The following is a 16,297-nucleotide window of genomic DNA, read 5'->3' as shown; positions in this document are numbered from 1 at the left end:
GAATAACGACTCATATTATCTCCGCAGGAATCGGTCTTAAACCAGCCTTAATTTTGTATTAATGCACACGTAAACACGAAGAAAAAACATACGATAAAGCCTACTGATGTGGAGGGGTAACGTCAGCTTTGTGACTCCGATTATGTGACCGATTTTTGTTGACGAACTGAATTCACTCATACCAACGACAATAAATTTTATATTTGACAATTCATTTATTTCCATGCTTTTCAATTAACTCAAATCAGATCTCCAATAGCCATAAATTTTTCTCTTTAGCGGTGGTTCTGAGCTTTTTACTTCCTTAAACCGCGTTCAAACCGCCAACGACACATTGTTTTATAATAGCCCTATTAATGCTATAGAATTAAAGCTCCATCCTCCTCTCCACTTTTTCCACCTTCATGGTGCAGTTGAGGTGCCCACTGAGAAGTGAGACTATCTCTGAGGCTTCCATTTCCAGAACTCGATTTTCTTCCCCTCTTCGTCTTTCATTCCCTCATTCATCCCTTCGCTCACAGCGCGGTTTACGTGTCCAGCGAGAAGTGCGACAGTCACTGCGCCCTTCATTACCTTTTAATTTGTAATACACCACTCACCTGGACGAGGCTTCAGACATCACCGGTTAATTTTGGCGAAGACGGCAGTCCTAATGCTAACGCATTGAAAGCATGCTAGACTGTCAAAGCATATTATATACTAGGTTTTACTTTCCCTCATTGCAAAACACTTGAGCACTTCCCAAAATAGTTTCCGTCCGTTTCAATAGTTTTACGCACATGTTTCTCCTGTCGAGTAAGCACATTGAGGCGTTGGAGCTCGCTTACTGCGTCATCGGACCAAAGGCGAAATCAAGCATTCTCTTGTAACTGCCGTAGAGATTCGACTGCAATTCCTCCCTCAAGTATCTGGCGATGTAATACATGAACTCGCTCATTCGAATCGCGTTAAGGTCCAGATTGTCTCCAGGCGTGATGTAGAAGTCGGCGTGCTGGACGACAAAAGCGCGCACGAAGCCTGGTCGGTTGGGCGCCTTGGTGAAGTCGAACAACCCTGTGGAGTTGCGCACAACAGCTTCGACAGTCACCGATTTCACGGTCGCAAGCAGGTTGTCTCCTTTGGTCTGAAAAAACGCAACAAGAAAGGGACAGCACTGATGAATTTGTTACCCGGGAACTGAGCAGAACGTGGGTAAAGATGGTTATAATAGTTTCCCTCCGAGGAGTTCATGATAGTACCAGCATGTCTGAGAGAGATTGATTATTGATTTATTGGTCGATTGGTTGAAAGAATGACAGAAAGACTGACTGATGGATATATTAATTGCTTAATTAATTGTTAACTGATTAATTTTATCCTCTGTCGGTCAACGTCACTGTAGCCTCAGCAGCGAGCGTCTCTAGTTATCTGGAGGTGGCTAAACTAAAGCTTAAATCTAGAATGCAGCCGTCAGATAACGCAGCCGTTCAAAAAAGATCAATCCTGGTGTTTATCCATACCATTGTAAAAATGTCTGCCGCGATGCCGTCGAAGCTGAGCCTGCAGGTGATGCTCGCATTGCCAGCCTCCTCCCCTGGTTCACAGTCGCCGAAGCGACGCACAGCCGTGTCGAAGTTCTTGAGCCCACCCATCGTCACGTTCACTACCAGGTCTCGGTTCGTGATGGCTGTCTTCTCCACCTGCACGCAGCTTGGCTTCAATTCAATTCCTTCGCATGTTCGTGTCCAGTAGTAAGTACACGAACATGAGTCAAAAACTTGTGTTTAAATTACTGGGATACCGGCTCTGCCGGTGGCTCTGAAGCCTTAGTGCGCATTGAGGGTGGTAACTCGGGCACTCGTGTTCACCGTTGTTGCATAAAGTATGATAAGCCCTATCCTCCCCTGTTTCCCTATGCTATTGTGGTCTGTGCCGTCAACTGCTTCTTTTATTGCGCAAGCACTCAAGCCCACATGCACGGAAAAAGCTATTTTGTCCCTCTGGTCCGTCTGCCAGATGGCCCACCTGCCGCAGGGTACACATGCTTTCGGGAAGGTATTATCATTAGTTCTTTTTTTTTTGCGTGTGGAGCAGCATATAAATTGTACAAATAATACCTCTGGTAAGTCCCGCTAACCTCAATTACTGCTGTCGCGGCATGTTTGCGGGCGGCTGCACTTACTCCTACAAGTGTCTTGTTGAAGAAACATCGCTCGTGTTGAAGTCCGAAAGGAAGAGACATGCAAACAAGTAAACAAGACTAGGTGCACTTGCCGTAAATGTGAACGGAGGCAATGGCGCTGACGGATACAAGCCTGGTGTATCCTTGATGAGATTTGGCATTCTTTCCAAGAAGACAAAATCAATGAAATTGTTCGCCTGAGTCACGCTGTTCACTTGGGAACCGCTGTTGGATCCTCCTGTGGACAATATGAACAGGAAGCATCGAAGTCAGTTTCCATTGCGCATGAGCATATATTTTTTTCCCCGATCTTAGTTCCAAAAGTGTTCTTGCGCACAACGCACTACTCTCGAATTTTCGGCATGCGCGCATGCTTTCTGGCATGTTAATGTCCTATAAAGCTGTCAAGTAAAAAGCATGCCTTTAGGCGGCGAATTGTCTCTCTCCAAGTGGCCCAGGGGATCTTGGACGACATCTTGACGATCGTGACGGTCGTCAGCGTTGACATGACCTGCGGGCGACATGTTTATACGCTGTAAACGACTTACTTTTCGCGAAGACTTAACTTTTGCGCGTTTCGAAGAGTGCTTTAAACCTCCTAAACGTTGGTCCCACGATTAAGCCGGCCAAAATGCTTACTCCCCCAAAATAAGTGCCAAAATTCTGGACGAAATTCGCTGAATTGAATGTTTCTGTGAAAAGCACTTTGCTTCTGCATACCTGCAACTACGAGGGGTCAATGCAGTGACATTCCCAGCCGACGAGTTTCATTACAGAAAACAATATGCGCCATTGTTTCTAGGAGCAGCCTGTATTCGCTTCTCACGGATGTCTTGTTCAGCACGTGTGGAAAGGAAAGCGTTTCTTCTTCTTCTTCTTCGCTAAATTTAGTGATCGCGAAGTATTCTCAACTGTGACTTTAGACGAATCCGCGAAACATTAATCTCACGCAAGTGACGTCGTTTAAGTAAATAGACTCTTTCACAGAAGACTAGTAGTAATATTTAAATATAGGTGCACCGCTTCCTGTTTGCTGCTCCACGGCCGGACTGGATGCGACCATACTGCGTACTACGAAAAACAGCACGTCACACATACTCCACCGGACGACACCCGATTGCACGAGTGGTTGTGCATGCTCATCAACTCCGTGGTTCCGGTTCCACACGCGAAAATGGCTGTTCCACACGCGAAAATGGCTGATATTTTCTGCTTTGCAGGGCAGAAGACAACCACAGGTTCGAAAATCTAAACGATGGTAAGTATATTATTAATGGCCTTCTACCAACTTCCAATTACATGAGCACACCTAATTGCAATTCTCAAAAAGTTAGCGATTAGATTACGGTTAATCAGTTTGCTAGTTAACACTACTTGGCTGCTTTCAGACGTCCTCGATTGGAGGCAGTACTTAACATAATAAAACGCTTTCTTGTTTTTAAAACTTATTTTTCTAATACCAGCTCTTGGTTAAACACCCTGCATGTACTCCTGACAGAATGTTTCCCTGCCTTGTGTCCTTCCTGCAGCGTGTGCAATGAATTAAAATATGCATAGCTCCACACTGCCTCATACAAACATGCACTAGAACCTTACTGCCTCGCGCCATGTGCACTTGGCTTCAGTGCATGCAGAGGTTCTCATACACGGGCAGAAAAGCAGGTCACACCCACCAAAGTAAGCGATGACGGCGATAAGCAGAGCAACGCACTTCATTGCTGGTAGTAGTCACTTGCTGAGGGGAACAAGAATAAAAGACATAAGTTTTTCGCCCGTTTTCTTAGCAGGCCGCTCTGGCTAAACAAAATGCAAATTTGCGTCTCTTTCTAGGTCGCGAAATCAATTAAAAATGAAAGGTATTTGAGCAACAAGAAATATTTATGTGCAAACAGAGCTTTAATTTATTAACTGTAATGAAGCTAAATATTTTAATAAGTTTTTAATCTGGGACGTAATGAATTACTTTCATGAGACGTCTAGCAGCTTACAATTGTAATAAATTACGTTTTAGTCATAAGTTCTAAACAGAAGTAATCAATTACTTTCGGAATAACTTTTATTACAATACGCAATCTCCCAGTGGGGCACTGCTGGGCAGGAGATGTGCATGGGGCGAACTACCGAAGCTACCAAACTGGATTACTAGCCCTAACAAAGCAATATATAACCTGCCTTAGAGGCTTCATAAGGTCAAGTCAGCTCCGGCCAGCAAGGAATTTGGCTTCAGTGGTCATTTCTGTCTCGAGCGAATGAAAGTGACAAGTGTTTCGTCGAGCTTCTGTTCCCTTCTTTCGCACTGTCTTATATTCGCCTTAAGCGCATTTATTTTCTTTGGGAGAGCGTTTCTGAGACCAAGTTGAAAGGCATGGCGCAGATTTCAGGGGACCAACCATAATTGGTTCTTGTTATTCCCTAGTTGTATGGTAGCCCCCACAGCGGGTGCCGCTGACTTTAGAGATGCCACTGTGAACAAGAAATCACGGCAACACTCGCAAGTGGCGCAGACGACAAATTCTTCAAACTGACAGGGCGCAGTTCGACCCATTAAATTCGCCACAGGATGGAGGGCGAAATCTACTATTTTACAGATTTTCAGTGGTACCTAAGGCTGCAAAAGTTTTTCATGTGCAACAATACGATGTCCTCATATGCGTGAGCAACGCAGCTGTTCATCATGACCAATGACACTTTCGTTAAAGTAGAGCAAAATTTCTTGAACCTAATTTGATATTAAACTGCTCCTGTGGGGCAGTGCATTAAGAAAACTGAAAAGCTTGTAAGAGCTTTGATCTGCAGCGTAAGTTAAAGTAATTGCGTTAATTTTTGAACTAATTTTAATGTATATTACTAGATTCTGTAAGCAGTAATATACAGTGTAATTTATTTATATTTGAGTAATTTTGTGGAAGTAATTTCTAATGTAATGTAATAACTTTCCGTAAGTAATTTTAGCAAGCATTCTGAAGTTGCTCATTTCCATAACTAATTTTGGCATATATTCTGAAGTTGTTCAAGTTCTGCCTGCTCCGGGCTTCTGATATCTTTTTAAATGGCGTGACTTGAAAAGAGAAAGATGTTTATGCGAAAATAAAGGAATACAGGTCGCCCTGAGTATTTATTCTTTAATCTGCTATTGTGCACTGGAGTAGAGGAAAAAGGAAAGGAAGAAGGTAACAATGGATGACAAGGAATGTCAATGTGGACAGGAAAGAGCTGTTAATTCTACATGAAATGTATGTATGAACAGAGCCGGAAGTCGAGGCTTGCGCTGGGTTAGAAGAACAGCAGCCCAATAATCAGGAGAGCATTTTCCAACATACGGCCAAAAATGTAGCCCCCCGGCGATTACCTGCAGCTAAAGGTAACTAACCAAAAAGAAGAAGAAGGAACGCCTGATTTCTACCAGGTTTTTACTAACGTTGCACATATTGGTGGTGCAAGATAAGCTGCAAAGTTGAATGAGCTACTGCGAACATTATTTTTCTCCAGCTGAATAGTTGCTGGTACTAGGGAGCGAATAAGAGTTGACGAAGCTGCTGCTCTTTCGAGGTGGGATATCTGAGCTGGCATAGCCTCGACCCAGACTTTAATCGCTATCATGCTGAGCTTAGGCATTGGAAATGGCCCACACTTCTGAGGAGAAAAAGCGTGTGTCCGGAGGCTGCTGCTATACTTCCACCGTAATCATGACACCGTCTGCGCCCTTCCTGAGACGGAGGTTTCCGCTTTCTGATAAACTTGCTTGCTGGCACAGCTCCTTTTATCTTGTGTTTTTAAAGAGAAAGAAACAGAACCTTTCAGAAAGAAGCAAGCCAACTTGGCCGAGGTATGTGCGCTTAACGCGGTATGAGGTCTGACCGTCTGGCTAAAATTATCAAGGAGTGTACTTGCAGAATGTAAGAGCTGGCAAGCTTGGACACCCTAATGTTGCACAAGGTCGTATTCCGACATGCATGTACTCTTTAAAACTCACTGTGCTATTAATCGCTATAATAATTGGTGACCAACTTTGTGGCGTATTTGACACTCGTGGACCACTCATAGTTGAATGTAAAGTTCTCGTGAATTTTCCTTCCTGCGCACCAACCTCACCGGTCACTCAACACCTCCTTCGCACAGCTCAAACTAACTCTCCTTTCCTCGCCAATGCTCTACAACTTCGGATGGCGTGAGAAAGAAACAGAACACATTCTCTACTCATGTAACACTGCCTCTCCTTATTACCCTCTCCCTCCTTCCTGGAGTGCTCGGCAGATGATCAGCGGGCTTTGGCGGAGCAAGCGCTCTTCTTCACTCTGGGCCTTAGTGCTGGCCTCAAATAATTTTTTTCCTCCTCATTTCTGTAGTAAATTGCTTCAAATAAGAATAAAATAGTTACACTCACAATTTCACTATTTGTGTTGTTGCTCAAGCAAGCGTAGTTGTTAAGGTGGAACAATGGCCTTGTCGAACCAGTCACCTGAACTCGTAATTTTTAGCGAAGACGCAGGCCAAACAGAAGCGCATTCGCACGAGAAGCGTTAGTCTGCAAATGAAATTTATTTCACAAAACCAAAGAATGTGTGCATAGATCATGGTGCGCACTACGCCTGTACTGTTCTCTGCTGCCTGCGATGATCTGCGCACTTATTCCTGGGTTTTGTGAAATAAAGTAAAGCTGAAGACAAGCGTTGATATTGTGTGTATGCATCCTTTTTGTTCCGTGCCTTATGTTAAGTGCAATGAAATATGGATGAATAAATTTTAATGCGTAGTAAGTTTCAATTCAATCATGAAAGAAATGCTTGGTTTGTTACCTAACATAGCTGAAAATAACTCCGCAGCTGTGGAAAGAAGCCTCAGCTGGACTAATTATTTTCACGAGCAAGCACACTTAATCCGACATCGCTTAACAAACACAGCGGTGTTTTAGGTTACCTCTACAATTTTCTTTTAGCCCTGGAATCAAGTTTCTAAGCTCCCATTCGGACATGGGCTCGGTCAGTGGCAGGCTGTATGCCTTCGTTCCTGCTGACCAGTAACATATTTCGCGGTGGCGTTTTCTGGAGCCGTAGAAGGCGTGCCTTATCACCCTGCTGAAAGAACAATTTTCCCGTAAAAATGCAATGAGCAAACCTTATTAAATATTTCATAATTTAAGACTAATGGCTAATCGTATTAGATATATGCTTAGATTAATTCAGGACGCTTTTTTTTCGGTTGTGCTGCGCAGCAGCACCGGAAAAAGGGTCCTACTGAAATTCGTTCCTTTTTGACTGGTTTCTTTTTCACAGGCTAACTTAGAAATCTTTTTTCTCTGCTTGATAAAGACAGATCTTGACAACCCTAAGCTGAGTTGGGCGCATGACGAGGGTAATTTCAGCTATGTATAAATAATTTTATTCATGTTTAAAAGTTAGATGGCACTAAGGAACAAAATGTAGCGTTTTGTCCGATGTCGCATATTAACCCACTTTCCAATTAATGCCACAGAGAAGAAATATAAATTGACTTTCGTCATTAATTTAACGCGAGCAGTAAAGATGCTGAGCTGTAACGTTTTTGTATTTTGATACATCTGTGACCCCCGACCGTATACTTTCGACAGGGGTTTCACTTAGTCACCGTAGTTGATGCTTATGGTATGTTCAAGCTATGAGATACATCATCATCATCATCATCAGCCTGACTACGCCCACTGCAGGGCAAAGGCATCTCACATGTCTCTGCAATTAACCCTTTCCTTTGCCAGCTGCAGCCACCCTATGCCTGCAAACTTCTTAATCTCATTCGCCCAACTAAATTTCTGTCACCCCCTGCTACGCTTGCCTTCTATTGGAATCCACTCCGTTACCCTTAAATACGTGTCTGCAAATTAACAGTACGTAAGCGCGTTAAAATTAACGAGACTTGAAAGCAAGTAAGCATACGCACCCTAGGCAACAACTCGGCCGACTCTCGCTTTCTGTGCTGCCGATTATACTGACGGGTCGAGAGAGATTTGAAGCTTCGTGACGTCCTCGCTTATGTCCCTCCTCCTCCTCCTCCTCCTCCTCCTCCTCCTCCTCCTCCTCCTCCTCCTCCTCCTCCTCGTCGATTACTTTTATCTTTTCCACTTTTTACCCGCTCCCGTAGGCTTCGGGTTTCCTTTCTGGCTTATCCTAAGGCCACTGTGCGTGTTTTGGACGCCATGCACTGAAAAATTGCGGCATCTTTTCCATTCGTTCGTTTAATTTGTCTCCCGGTGTTTGTCACAGAGATACAGTTCAGTGAGAGCATAGGAACTAGAACGTTGCAGCTATTATAACGGCAGTAATTACAGCAGCAGAAAAAGTTGTTAACGTGTCAGGTGGTTGTTAATCCTGTTTCTTAACCGATGAGTCGGTCGCTTAAGGCAGGACATTCATAAATGCTGCGCTTCTTACGGCTTAGCGTATATGTGGACAAATCACCACATTTGCAATGGGGCAAGGGTAAGTGTGGACATGCATGGGCACAGTGGAGAACTCGGAAAACCTCGGAAAATCATATACTGATACCCCTATAGTGCATTCAGGACGTTAACTAGGGAGTTGAGTTATGCTTAGTTGTTGTATGCTACAGGTAGAATTAGCCTTGCTTATCCTGCCGGCAAATGCTCCACCGCAGCGTCACTTATATGTTAATACTGACCTAAAACCTGTCGGATGTTAATCGACACCTGTCGAACCTGTCGGATGTTTATGTCATTATTAGGATATAAGTGACGGAAGCGGTTAACTCGGATCATCCTGCCACCATGAAATGTGAGAGCTACAGGTCTAATATGCATTCTAAAGTGGCCATCCTTAATTGCGCGCTCCCAAGGGACGTAGCGACAGGAGCAGTTGGCATGGTGAGGTTGCCCGTGGGGACGAGTCACAATAATTAGAATAAGTTTATATACACGATCAATCAGTGCGTGCACACATTTGATAAATGCAGGAGGAGGTGCCAAAGCCAGCGGATGTACAGCGGACTGTGAAGCCCGGAACCTTGCTCTTCTGCTCTTCCGGACATCTTGGCGCCAGTACCTGTCGTCAGCCTTTGCATGACCTGTGGGCGGCATGTTTATGTATATCTTATTTATGCGCGAATGGACGTGTGTGTCCCCGTCATGCGCCCTTATTATACCACATACAATGAGGAAAAGTGTTCCCATAGTTCCATATTACACCCTACTCTATAGCGATGCGCATTCAAGCCTCACTGTTTCGCGCCGTGTGCGCTTGAACTGAGACCGCGCAATGTATTTACGCTCTAGCGAGGCAAAAAACGGACAGCCCGACACTTTGTGTCTGTACGCCCTTTAAGAGGAAAGGTATAAAAAAAAAACATTATAGAAGACGGGCTGAGTTGTTTGTTCATCTTCGCATCTGACTGATTTTCTTCAAAAAATAATAATAATTTGCTTTCCTCTGCGGGTATCTAAATAAACAATAAAAGAATCGGATGAATAGGACGTACCTGTGGGGCTCCCGTTTCTTGACGTTTTGCCTATTTTGCACTGCTGAAATGTATTCAAATTCCGCGACCTCGAAAAATAAAAATGTAGTTATTTATTTAGAAGGAAAAGTAGAGTATGTTGACCTGAGCAATAGTTCTCTAGCTTGTTACACTGCGCAGAATGAGAGGAAGAAGAAAAAAAATGCAACAGAGTATGGCGGCACGCTTTCGACGGTACACTGTAATAAACGAATTGGGCGCATCAGCGGTTTCTTCCTTGGACGACTTCCAGCACCTACTGTTCCCATGGAGAAGCTCAGTCTGGCGATCGCGCAATCTTGAAGTTTCCTTCACGAGGCTTCGTTGCCGAGTGCCGCAACTAAATTTTTACCTATACAGGCCTGGTCTGGCGATCTCCCCATTGTGTACGTATTGTGAGGAGTCGGAAACAATAGAGCACTTTCTTCTTTTTTGCCGATGCTGCTCATCGATTAGGAGGCGACTATTCGAAGTTCCAATGCAGAATCTCAGTTTGCGCCTGTCTTCTGCGGTTGTTCTGTCTCTTGGCGCTTCTATGCTTGGCCATACCAATGGGAATGTTTGCTCTGCCGTTCAAAATTATCTACTAGAATCAAAACGTCTATCTTCATGAGCTTTCGTCCTGCCCATCCCATTATCAGCTTCTGTATTTCGGTTTTTACAACCACTTATAGTAATCCCTACCCCTTCTTTGCCTAAATTTTAGTTTGTATGACCCCCCTAACCTCCTGCAACCACCTCGGCTACGAAAACTGTGCAATCCAAATTTTGGTAGGTCATCCCATGCTTGCCGCATGCAAGTGGTCATTTAAATAGTCACCGCCTGGTTATGGCCAATCCCCCTTGTGGGTATGTGCCATTGTGTGAGGTCAACAACAACAACAACAATAATTATGGACGCCAATGTGGACACAAGAGCTGCCCGCGGATACACAGTTTAGCGCAGGACTGCGCCTGAGTAGCGCCGCGAATCGGGGACAGGCTTGAGTACGAATCGGAAGGATACCCGAACTGCCTGGAGATATCTTCAAACTTTCGAACACGTGCCCAGCACGTTCCGAGCACATGTCAGCGGCTTAACGCAAGGAGAAGACGAACTAGCGGCGGATATGCGGTACCCTGTTACTTGCCTCTCACAGGTTGGTGGGCGTAAAGCAAGCCGCACAGTTGAGTAAGCAACGGCGAAGTACCGTAGCGAAAGCTACACTGGCCACGAACTCGCAGTTTCGCCGTGCTCGCATTCCCACCGTGCTCGCACCACACCACGTGACAAACCACGTGACCAACCACGTGACGAACCACGTGACAGCAACTAGCCAGACAAGCAGACTAACCTGGACTTGCAATCGAGATTAACCAAGGCTAACCAAGCTATGCCCTAGCTTCCGCTACGTACATCATTGCATAGCCGAGGTAAAACACTGCCAATTTTTTTTCTTTCAGACAGAATAATTAAACGAGGCTACGAAGCTATGAAGACTTGAGGAAGCAATTGCAGCCTCCTTGTGGTGTATCTGAGCTTAGACAATAACAACAACATTTCTGAGCTGACATGACCTCGACCCAAGCATTATTTGGTAACAGGCGGGGCTTGGGTTCTGGAAATGGCAAATATTTCTGAGGAAAAATAAAACCGCGTTTCCAGCGGCTGTCATGATATTTCCACTGTAAACATGACGCTTGCACTCTTCCAGCGACGGAGAAATCCGCTTTTAGATAAACTTTCTCGCTGGCAAAGCTACTTCTATCTTGTCTTTTTAAAGAGAAGAAAAAAAACTTGCAAAATAACAAGCCAGCTGGTCTGAACCACGCCCGTACAACACATGACGACTCTGAGGCCCTCTAAAGTTCTCAAGGAGCCCTCTGACGAAATATAAAAAGCAGAAAGTGTGGCGGCTCCGAGGTTGAACAAATTAGAACGCCGACGTCCATACACTCTTTAAAACTAGATATGTTCTTAATCGCTATGGCAAATGCTGGCCAAAGTTCCTGCGTATGGAGCTTCACTTGACATTGAAGTACCTAGCTTCCATCAATAGAAACCACTCATAAGCCGTTTTTTTTTTCTATAGATATCGTCATACCATGCCAACATTCTTATTCCCCTAGTTTTACTTTTGGTAGCTGGTCAAACAAAAACTTGTTTTTGTCGGAGGAGCATGGAGTTAATTGACCACTTGCTGCATTAGACGACCGTATCGAAAATCTTTCATTTGGCGCCTTTTTCTTCATACGGGCTCATTGACGCTATCGCGTTAAAAGAAAGAGCCCATTCCGCAGAAAAAGCCGGCGTCGTCGTCGTTTGCTGTGAGCAAAAAATCCGCCAAAAGTTCCCAGGGAAGCAACCTAGGTGTCAAGTGACCGACCCAGGTCACGTGACTTTGTGGCGTCATAGCAACCTGTTTACCGGATTGTGAGCAAACTGCCTAGCTTGGCAGGCGGCAGTTCCTGATCGCATTTGAACTGGTGTTCATATGTCCTTCTGCTCGCGCGTGGGTGTGTGAGCTATTTGTGCCTGGTGACCCAATGTGCTTACGTGGGGTGGTCTGTTTGTATAATGAACAACGAACAATTGTGTCGCACAGGTGTACGTACCGTAGACAAAAGTTACATTTTCGCGTGCAAATCACAAATATATTACACCGTCTCAGCATATATTTATTGGCACGCTTGCAATTCAACAATACTGTGTTCCTGCGACTAACAGTGTAGACCCACCCCATTTTAATGTCTTAAAGAAGAGCAGCTAATTTCAAACGCTTGTTTACCCTGTTCAAAAAGCTTGACCGACCAGCATCGGACAAAGCTCTTTATTGCTTGTTCACCACGCCGGCATCAAACCAGTGAAAAATTCATTCGCAGTTCCTGATCGCATTTGAACTGGTGTTCATATGTCCTTCTGCTCGCGCGTGGGTGTGTGAGCTATTTGTGCCTGGTGACCCAATGTGCTTACGTGGGGTGGTCTGTTTGTATAATGAACAACGAACGATTGTGTCGCACAGGTGTACGTACCGTAGACAAAAGTTACATTTTCGCGTGCAAATCACAAATATATTACACCGTCTCAGCATATATTTATTGGCACGCTTGCAATTCAACAATACTGTGTTCCTGCGACTAACAGTGTAGACCCACCCCATTTTAATGTCTTAAAGAAGAGCAGCTAATTTCAAACGCTTGTTTACCCTGTTCAAAAAGCTTGACCGACCAGCATCGGACAAAGCTCTTTATTGCTTGTTCACCACGCCGGCATCAAACCAGTGAAAAATTCATTCGCAGTTCCTGATCGCATTTGAACTGGTGTTCATATGTCCTTCTGCTCGCGCGTGGGTGTGTGAGCTATTTGTGCCTGGTGACCCAATGTGCTTACGTGGGGTGGTCTGTTTGTATAATGAACAACGAACGATTGTGTCGCACAGGTGTACGTACCGTAGACAAAAGTTACATTTTCGCGTGCAAATCACAAATATATTACACCGTCTCAGCATATATTTATTGGCACGCTTGCAATTCAACAATACTGTGTTCCTGCGACTAACAGTGTAGACCCACCCCATTTTAATGTCTTAAAGAAGAGCGGCTAATTTCAAACGCTTGTTTACCCTGTTCAAAAAGCTTGACCGACCAGCATCGGACAAAGCTCTTTATTGCTTGTTCACCACGCCGGCATCAAACCAGTGAAAAATTCATTCGCAGTTCCTGATCGCATTTGAACTGGTGTTCATATGTCCTTCTGCTCGCGCGTGGGTGTGTGAGCTATTTGTGCCTGGTGACCCAATGTGCTTACGTGGGGTGGTCTGTTTGTATAATGAACAACGAACGATTGTGTCGCACAGGTGTACGTCCCGTAGACAAAAGTTACATTTTCGCGTGCAAATCATATTACACCGTCTCAGCATATATTTATTGGCACGCTTGCAATTCAACAATACTGTGTTCCTGCGACTAACAGTGTAGACCCACCCCATTTTAATGTCTTAAAGAAGAGCAGCTAATTTCAAACGCTTGTTTACCCTGTTCAAAAAGCTTGACCGACCAGCATCGGACAAAGCTCTTTATTGCTTGTTCACCATGCCGGCATCAAACCAGTGAAAAATTCATTCGCAGTTCCTGATCGCATTTGAACTGGTGTTCATATGTCCTTCTGCTCGCGCGTGGGTGTGTGAGCTATTTGTGCCTGGTGACCCAATGTGCTTACGTGGGGTGGTCTGTTTGTATAATGAACAACGAACGATTGTGTCGCACAGGTGTACGTCCCGTAGACAAAAGTTACATTTTCGCGTGCAAATCATATTACACCGTCTCAGCATATATTTATTGGCACGCTTGCAATTCAACAATACTGTGTTCCTGCGACTAACAGTGTAGACCCACCCCATTTTAATGTCTTAAAGAAGAGCAGCTAATTTCAAACGCTTGTTTACCCTGTTCAAAAAGCTTGACCGACCAGCATCGGACAAAGCTCTTTATTGCTTGTTCACCACGCCGGCATCAAACCAGTGAAAAATTCATTCGCAGTTCCTGATCGCATTTGAACTGGTGTTCATATGTCCTTCTGCTCGCGCGTGGGTGTGTGAGCTATTTGTGCCTGGTGACCCAATGTGCTTACGTGGGGTGGTCTGTTTGTATAATGAACAACGAACGATTGTGTCGCACAGGTGTACGTACCGTAGACAAAAGTTACATTTTCGCGTGCAAATCACAAATATATTACACCGTCTCAGCATATATTTATTGGCACGCTTGCAATTCAACAATACTGTGTTCCTGCGACTAACAGTGTAGACCCACCCCATTTTAATGTCTTAAAGAAGAGCAGCTAATTTCAAACGCTTGTTTACCCTGTTCAAAAAGCTTGACCGACCAGCATCGGACAAAGCTCTTTATTGCTTGTTCACCACGCCGGCATCAAACCAGTGAAAAATTCATTCGCAGTTCCTGATCGCATTTGAACTGGTGTTCATATGTCCTTCTGCTCGCGCGTGGGTGTGTGAGCTATTTGTGCCTGGTGACCCAATGTGCTTACGTGGGGTGGTCTGTTTGTATAATGAACAACGAACGATTGTGTCGCACAGGTGTACGTCCCGTAGACAAAAGTTACATTTTCGCGTGCAAATCACAAATATATTACACCGTCTCAGCATATATTTATTGGCACGCTTGCAATTCAACAATACTGTGTTCCTGCGACTAACAGTGTAGACCCACCCCATTTTAATGTCTTAAAGAAGAGCAGCTAATTTCAAACGCTTGTTTACCCTGTTCAAAAAGCTTGACCGACCAGCATCGGACAAAGCTCTTTATTGCTTGTTCACCATGCCGGCATCAAACCAGTGAAAAATTCATTCGCAGTTCCTGATCGCATTTGAACTGGTGTTCATATGTCCTTCTGCTCGCGCGTGGGTGTGTGAGCTATTTGTGCCTGGTGACCCAATGTGCTTACGTGGGGTGGTCTGTTTGTATAATGAACAACGAACGATTGTGTCGCACAGGTGTACGTACCGTAGACAAAAGTTACATTTTCGCGTGCAAATCACAAATATATTACACCGTCTCAGCATATATTTATTGGCACGCTTGCAATTCAACAATACTGTGTTCCTGCGACTAACAGTGTAGACCCACCCCATTTTAATGTCTTAAAGAAGAGCAGCTAATTTCAAACGCTTGTTTACCCTGTTCAAAAAGCTTGACCGACCAGCATCGGACAAAGCTCTTTATTGCTTGTTCACCACGCCGGCATCAAACCAGTGAAAAATTCATTCGCAGTTCCTGATCGCATTTGAACTGGTGTTCATATGTCCTTCTGCTCGCGCGTGGGTGTGTGAGCTATTTGTGCCTGGTGACCCAATGTGCTTACGTGGGGTGGTCTGTTTGTATAATGAACAACGAACGATTGTGTCGCACAGGTGTACGTACCGTAGACAAAAGTTACATTTTCGCGTGCAAATCACAAATATATTACACCGTCTCAGCATATATTTATTGGCACGCTTGCAATTCAACAATACTGTGTTCCTGCGACTAACAGTGTAGACCCACCCCATTTTAATGTCTTAAAGAAGAGCAGCTAATTTCAAACGCTTGTTTACCCTGTTCAAAAAGCTTGACCGACCAGCATCGGACAAAGCTCTTTATTGCTTGTTCACCACGCCGGCATCAAACCAGTGAAAAATTCATTCGCAGTTCCTGATCGCATTTGAACTGGTGTTCATATGTCCTTCTGCTCGCGCGTGGGTGTGTGAGCTATTTGTGCCTGGTGACCCAATGTGCTTACGTGGGGTGGTCTGTTTGTATAATGAACAACGAACGATTGTGTCGCACAGGTGTACGTCCCGTAGACAAAAGTTACATTTTCGCGTGCAAATCACAAATATATTACACCGTCTCAGCATATATTTATTGGCACGCTTGCAATTCAACAATACTGTGTTCCTGCGACTAACAGTGTAGACCCACCCCATTTTAATGTCTTAAAGAAGAGCAGCTAATTTCAAACGCTTGTTTACCCTGTTCAAAAAGCTTGACCGACCAGCATCGGACAAAGCTCTTTATTGCTTGTTCACCACGCCGGCATCAAACCAGTGAAAAATTCATTCGCAGTTCCTGATCGCATTTGAACTGGTGTTCATATGTCCTTCTGCTCGCGCGTGG

At 44.5% G+C, this 16,297-nt stretch overlaps 1 protein-coding gene across 2 annotated transcripts; it reads right to left on the bottom strand.

Moving 5' to 3' along the window:
• Window positions 1-195: 195 nt before the first annotated feature.
• On the bottom strand, window positions 196-8,182 carry LOC144126240 (salivary anticoagulant protein P23-like). Of its 2 annotated transcripts, none has more exons than XM_077660296.1 (6): window positions 8,075-8,182; window positions 3,835-3,896; window positions 2,583-2,672; window positions 2,254-2,399; window positions 1,500-1,679; window positions 196-1,123 (listed from the first exon to the last, which is right to left on the bottom strand). In XM_077660296.1, the coding sequence occupies exons 2-6, from the start codon at window positions 3,875-3,877 to the stop codon at window positions 824-826; spliced, it is 759 nt and encodes a 252-aa protein (XP_077516422.1). In that variant the 5' UTR covers window positions 3,878-3,896; window positions 8,075-8,182; the 3' UTR covers window positions 196-823. The 2 variants fall into 2 exon arrangements, with proteins under 2 accessions (XP_077516422.1, XP_077516423.1); XM_077660297.1 differs by having other exon boundaries at window positions 6,386-8,139.
• Between the last annotated feature and the right edge of the window lie 8,115 nt (window positions 8,183-16,297).

Source organism: Amblyomma americanum, chromosome 3 (assembly GCF_052857255.1).
Source record: "Amblyomma americanum isolate KBUSLIRL-KWMA chromosome 3, ASM5285725v1, whole genome shotgun sequence".
NCBI classification, from domain to species: Eukaryota; Metazoa; Arthropoda; class Arachnida; order Ixodida; family Ixodidae; genus Amblyomma; species Amblyomma americanum.
The sequence above is the reverse complement of the archived record's forward strand: the minus strand, read 5'-3'. Positions and strand labels throughout refer to the sequence as shown.